The sequence below is a fragment of the Salvia splendens genome, chromosome 15, assembly GCF_004379255.2.
Source record: "Salvia splendens isolate huo1 chromosome 15, SspV2, whole genome shotgun sequence".
In the NCBI taxonomy this organism is placed as follows: domain Eukaryota; kingdom Viridiplantae; phylum Streptophyta; class Magnoliopsida; order Lamiales; family Lamiaceae; genus Salvia; species Salvia splendens.
In genome coordinates, this window is record NC_056046.1 from 10887948 (window position 1) to 10894129 (window position 6182).

Sequence of the window (6182 nt, forward strand, 5' to 3'; positions counted from 1 at the left end):
ACCATACCTTTACCGTACCGCTTTTGTCGGTATACCGCAATTGCGGTATACCGAAAAGTCGGTATACCAAAATTTAGATATCGTTACCGTACCGCTTTCGTCGGTATACCGTACCGTGATTTCGGTATACCGCAATATGCGGTATACCGCGGTATACCGTGATTTCCGGTATATACCGTATTTGCGGTATACCGTGTTATTTGCGGTATATACCGCAAATTTATGGTATATACCGTAAATTTGAGGTATATACCGCAATTGCGGTATGATGCGGTATACCGCGGTATATACAAATTGCATACCTTTACCGTACCTAAAACTGTCGGTACGGTATGATACCGTACCGAAAAGTACGGTATACCGTAAATTCGATATTTTTGGTATTTTTTCGGTATGGTAAGTGCGGTATTTTGATATTTCGGTATATTTTACCAGTCCTAGAATCGGGTATGAAATCCAGAAAATGAAATACACTTACTACTAGAATTTTCATTTTCTTACTCTAAATTCCTAATCACTACAATTGCGCATGCATATCCAGCAGTGGCAAATATCGTAATTTGGGCGAGTAGAGGGCCCATTTCCGTTTCACACCCAACTATTACTCGCTCGCACGCTCAGACCGTCTATTCTCCGATCCGCTCTCCGTCTGATTTCCCTCGTTTCGATCGACACTCTTTCTCACTCTAGCTCTCTCTCTCTACCAATGGAAGAAGATAAATCATTCTCCTCGATCCCGGAGCCAATCAGCCACTCCGACGACAGCAACCACGGCTGGCAGAAGGTCACCGCGAAGAAACAGCGGAAAAACCAGAACAAGAAAGCCGCCGCCGCCGATTCCTCAAAGCTGCCTAACGGATCTGCTATCGCGCCGGAGAAGAACAGCGTTTTCAAGGGCTTGGAGAAGCACGCGGAGGAGCGCCGCCGGAAATTGGAGGCGCAGCGCGCCGCCGCGGTTTACGACGACGACGACATTGGCAGGGCGGCGCGATCGAGGAATAACCGCGGGCGGGATGAGGACGACGACGATCTCAACAGCGATGCTGATGTTAAGAGTAATGCGGTGGAGGTGACCAAGAAGGAGAAGCAGAAGAAGGTTAAGAAGCCTAAAGTTACTGTGTCGGAGGCTGCAGCTAAGATCGATGCCGATGACCTCGTCGCCTTTCTTTCTAGTGTTTCGGTATTTTTCTGCTCTTATTGGATCTGAATTTGTTTTCTGCTTTATTGGATTTTAAAAGTATTGCCTTTATTTTATTTTTGTTTGTGATAGGAATCGTATGAAGGGCAGCAGGATATTCAGTTGATGAGGTTTGCGGATTACTTTGGGCGTGCATTTTCTGCCGTGAGCGCGTCGCAGTTCCCGTGGCTTAAGTTGTTCAGGGAGTCTCCTGTGGCGAAGACTGCGGATGTGAGTTGATCAGGTTTTTATGCAGTATTATATGTTTTTCTGAACCTTGAGGCAGTCAGATGGTTCAAACAAAGATAATAGCATATTGCATGTAGGGATAAGTATGTATTCCGGTCCAATTCATTGATATATCTTAATGGATCATGAAAGCAAATGCATTTATTCACTTATAGATTGAAAATTTGAAGTTTGGGAACTACCCTGAGCCCTCTTGTTGTGACTAGTATGTTAGATGGTATCATACTGGACAAAATTTAATTTCCAACCCTATCATGGTCTTTTCTTGCTCTGGTTCAGAGCTGTGATTAAGAACTTTCATTTGCTTCTGATGACAAAAGGGGTCTTCTATGCTGTGTTCTGATGTTTGAACTTTCAGTGCTACCATTTCGTCTTGGTTGATCTGGAAAAACTGAAACTTTGTAACTACGGATGTACTCTTTTGTATGTTGAATTAGTTATGAATCTAATGCATGGATATAGTTTCTATTTCTATTATCACTACTTTTTAATGGATGTGTATTGTGTCGAGGATATAACGGATTACAGGAGCCTTCTAATTTTACACTATCCAATTTTCTGCAAGCAGGTCCCTGTTTCTTATATATCCGAAGCTGTTTACAAGGCATCAGTTGACTGGATCAATCAACGGTCTTTTGAGGCTTTAGGAACCTTTGTACTCTGGTCATTAGATAGCATTCTGGCAGATATGGCTGCTCAACAATCTGGGACTAAAGTTTCAAAGAAAGGAGTGAATGCAGCATCTTCAAAGTCTCAAGTAAGTTTACAAATCTTTTTGATTGCTAACACAACCATCTATATAAGAACCAACTGATCGGCAGCGTATCACTGTTATCCTGCATTAACTATCTAGTTTGCTTGGCACAGTTTCTTCTTTTGTTACATGGTATGCCATTCATAGTACACTGTTAATTATTGATTTTTTTACCTTGTACATTTATACATGCATGCTTGATTATCAGTTTATGATGTTGACCACATATAGAGAAGTTTTAGATATTCATGCTCCTGAACCCACTGGCCTCAGCTATTGACCTGCAGTTTGAGTCTAAGATTGGATATTCAGTTTACTCAGCTTCTTTTATCTGTTATTGAACATATGGATTGGCCCCCCTAGTTACAAAGTAAAATGTGTCACATTTCTAACTGTGAGGGTGGAGCTTAACAAATTAGTCTGTGCATTAACTGTCAGTTGCATCTAGTATCTTATCTTACTCATTATTGAATTTGATTGAGATCAGAGAGCCTTTCAGAAAGTGATGTTTAATTACTACTATTATTTTTTCAATATTTATGGACCCTGATGAGGAGAAGGGTGTGCATATCACTACAGTTTTTATCTTTCATCGGTTCATCTTCTAAAAGAAAATTTTGAATTTCACTTTCAAAACAATATTTATTTGCATTATATTTTCAGGATGAATGTACTGGTACTTGTATCATTTTGCATCTTGTGATCTTACCTGCACAAGTTATCTATCAATCCAGCTGTTTTTCTCTTATTATACTTGGTGGTCCATTTACTATATTCTGGATATTTCAGGTTGCTATATTTTTGGTTCTAGCAATGGTACTACGCCGTAAACCTGATGTGCTGATTAACCTGTTGCCAAAGTTGAGTGAAAACTCGAAATATCAAGGGCAAGATAAGCTTCCAGTTCTAATATGGATGATAGTGCAGGTGAGTTGTTATATACTTACCCATTTAAAAAATGATGTGGTCTTGTCTCCTGTGATTCCGTATTTCACGCTGAAATGACTCTTTTGTGTAGGCAAGCCGAGTAGATTTAGCTGTAGGATTGTATCTATGGTCACGTCAGATTTTGCCAATACTTGGAGGGAAATCTGGATCTAATCCACATACTAGGGACTTGGTTTTGCAGTTGGTAGAAAGGTATCAATCAAATCCTGAATCCCTTCTAAGCACTTACATCTTCTGTTTCTCTACTCTACACTGTATTTTTCAAGTGATCACATCCACATATCTGTATATCAGAATTCTAGCCGCACCTAAAGCTCGTAGCATATTAGTAAACAATGCTGTTAGAAAGGGTGAGCGCCTGATTCCACCTGCGGCACTTGACCTGTTGTTACGAGTAACATTTCCTGCACCTTCTGCCCGAGTTAAGGTAATAGGAGTTTCTCAAGATACTCTTGCTATAAGAATTAGTTGTTGGGTTCTGTTATCTTCTTGACATGCTTTTTTGATAATTTCTGTCATTATGTGTAATAGGCCACTGAAAGATTTGAGGCAATCTACCCACTTTTGAAAGATGTTGCTCTTGCCGGTTCACCTGGAAGCAAAGCAATGAAGCAAGTGTCACTGCAGATACAAACTTTAATTGTGAAAACAGCTGGAGAAGGTATAACTACCTTTTGTGTAAGTACTACTTTATTGAGAGGTAGCTAAGAATCTATGAAAGGAGTATTTGACGAAATAGTGCTTTGTAGGGATCCCTGCACTATCTGAGGAAGCAAGTAGCATCTTTATATGGTGTTTAAGGCAGAATCCTGATTGTTTCAAGCAATGGGTAAGACTTAATTTTCTCTACAGACTGAATCTAGAAACTTACTAATGTGATTGTATATCCGTTAGCTGTCTATGGTTGTTTCCTACAGAACTGAACAAGAAAAAGGCCTACATCTTTTTCCCACATGCAAGAAAGTAGTTTATAGGAAATAGTTGTGTTTCATTTCCTATCAGTTTTAATAATTGAGACATGCTTATCTTTAATTTACTAGATGACCTGTAATAAGCATCTTCAATTGAGACATTAGTTGACAAGAGCCGTCATGTTTTCCACTTCTCTTAGGCTCTGATTTTACATATGATTTCCTCAGGAGACGATTTATGCTGATAACATAGAGGCTAGTGTTGCTGCCTTGAAAAAACTTGCTGAGAATTGGAAGAATTTTTCATCAAAACAGTCTTCTCTTCAAGTCAGAGATACTCTGAAGAGTTTCATGCACAAGGTTTGCAATACATTTATCTTCTGCTATGCTGTCTAGACGTATATTGCATATGTCCTTGACTAGGAAGCTGAAAGGCATCTAGCTTATTTTTTCTATTGCTTCAATTTGCAGAACGAGAAAGCCTTAAATGGCGGAGCTGATGCTACTCGCCAAGCTCTATTCAAGGAGGCTGATAAATACTGTAGGACAATATCAGGAAGACTCTCCAGTGGTCCTGGCTGCGTGAAAGCTGTGTTCTTTACTCTCGCGGTGTTTGCTGTTGGCGCTGCAGTTGTGTTCCCGAACGTTGATGAATGGGACTTCAACAAGTTGCTTGCTGAGGCCCAGAAATCGTTCTGATCAAAGTTTTGAATATAGATTCTCTGGATCTCCGAGGCAAAAACTAATTTGAGGTGTGGACGAAATAAAGTGAGGAAAGAGAGAGATAGGTGTTTGTGCAATAGCAAGCCTGATGATGAGCTTTACTAAAAGTATAATATTCGGCATGTAAAAGAAGGAAGTTTGATGGATCATATGGAACTAATTTTTCTTTTTTCTTTTTTCTTTTTTTTTTCCCTGCTTAGAGTTAGAGATAGTCCTTGATGTAATCAGAACTAATCTCGGCAGTTTGCTTCATGAGCACACAGAAATCGATACTTTTTTTCTTTTTCTTGATGAGTGCACGTTTCTTCCTGTGTGTGCCTACATCTTTCTTGCTTGTTTGCTCGTGTTTGAGCTGTGGAAACTCTTCTTGAATTTGATGTGTTTGGGATTTAGACAAAAATGCATGTGAGCAAAAACGGTGCAGGAAAGGCGGTGTTGCAGAGCCTTCTGAACATGAATGAAGGTAGCAACTCATCTTCTGATTTTGTTCTTTTGTAGTACCCCTAGTTAAACGTAATAACCTGGGTGGGCCGATCTATTTAAGAATGAAATTGTTATTATTATGCTCGCAGGGGCAGCAGAGGGGCTGGCAGATCTTGCATAATGAAGTTATTCTTTTGTTTATGATAATTCATGTTAATTTTGAGTATGATGACAGGTGGGAGTTGGAAAGTGTAACAGAAAGTTTAGAGAAAGGAAATGAAAAGGCAATACTACAGTTGTTAAAGTAATTCAGTAACCTTTACCTGACTACGGAAAATTCTATCCTTATTTAATGTTAAGTAATGCAATCTAAACACTAATCCAAGTCTCCACAGTGTACTTTCTTTCGTATTTTAAGTAACAAATTTTTCATTTTAGAATATTTTACTCTATCTGAAACATTGTTATTTTTTTTAAAAAAATTATTCTCTTTAGGTTTTTCTCATCTCTTACTCTATTCTTTTCATATAATTTACAAAACAATATTATAAAATTATGTGCTAAAATATAAATATTCCACTTAAAATGTGACTGAGGGAAATTATTTTATTGTTCATGTCTTAATGGTAAGCATATGTTTATATACACACGCATTTAAAGTTATACTAGTATCTAATTATTTTTTACTATAAAATTTGAAAATAGATACATATTGAAATAAGTATTCAAATTGAGGGAGTATTTCAAGGAAAAATACACCAATACCTGAATTCCTTCTATGATATTTTGGTTCCTTAGGTCATTCATCATTACAAATACGTACATATGTGTTTGGACACTATTAAATTACCCAAACATTACTCCTATATACTAACATACAAAAGTAACAAATTATAATGATTAATGAGCCTTATTTCTTTTTAAAGTTAGTGTCAAAAGACAATGAGAATTGGATTCTAGATTTTTTATTCTTATTCTCGTTACTTGTTTATGTGAC

At 38.1% G+C, this 6182-nt stretch overlaps 1 protein-coding gene across 1 annotated transcript; it reads left to right on the forward strand.

Moving 5' to 3' along the window:
• Positions 1–580: 580 nt before the first annotated feature.
• Positions 581–5048, forward strand: LOC121767482. The gene is made up of 10 exons (XM_042163753.1): positions 581–1180; positions 1271–1408; positions 1995–2183; positions 2970–3107; positions 3199–3320; positions 3423–3555; positions 3660–3789; positions 3878–3957; positions 4268–4399; positions 4511–5048. The coding sequence occupies exons 1-10, from the start codon at positions 707–709 to the stop codon at positions 4736–4738; spliced, it is 1764 nt and encodes a 587-aa protein (XP_042019687.1). The 5' UTR covers positions 581–706; the 3' UTR covers positions 4739–5048.
• Positions 5049–6182: the final 1134 nt, after the last annotated feature.

What these genes read in the sequence shown, in the direction of transcription:
- LOC121767482 (XM_042163753.1), top strand. Translation starts at nt 707, where the DNA reads ATGGAAGAAGATAAATCATTCTCCTCGATCCCGGAGCCAATCAGCCAC. An exon ending in CACCTTCTGCCCGAGTTAAG is followed by an intron (nt 3,556 to 3,659) that starts GTAATAGGAGTT and finishes TATGTGTAATAG; the next exon opens with GCCACTGAAAGATTTGAGGC. An exon ending in CTGATTGTTTCAAGCAATGG is followed by an intron (nt 3,958 to 4,267) that starts GTAAGACTTAAT and finishes TGATTTCCTCAG; the next exon opens with GAGACGATTTATGCTGATAA.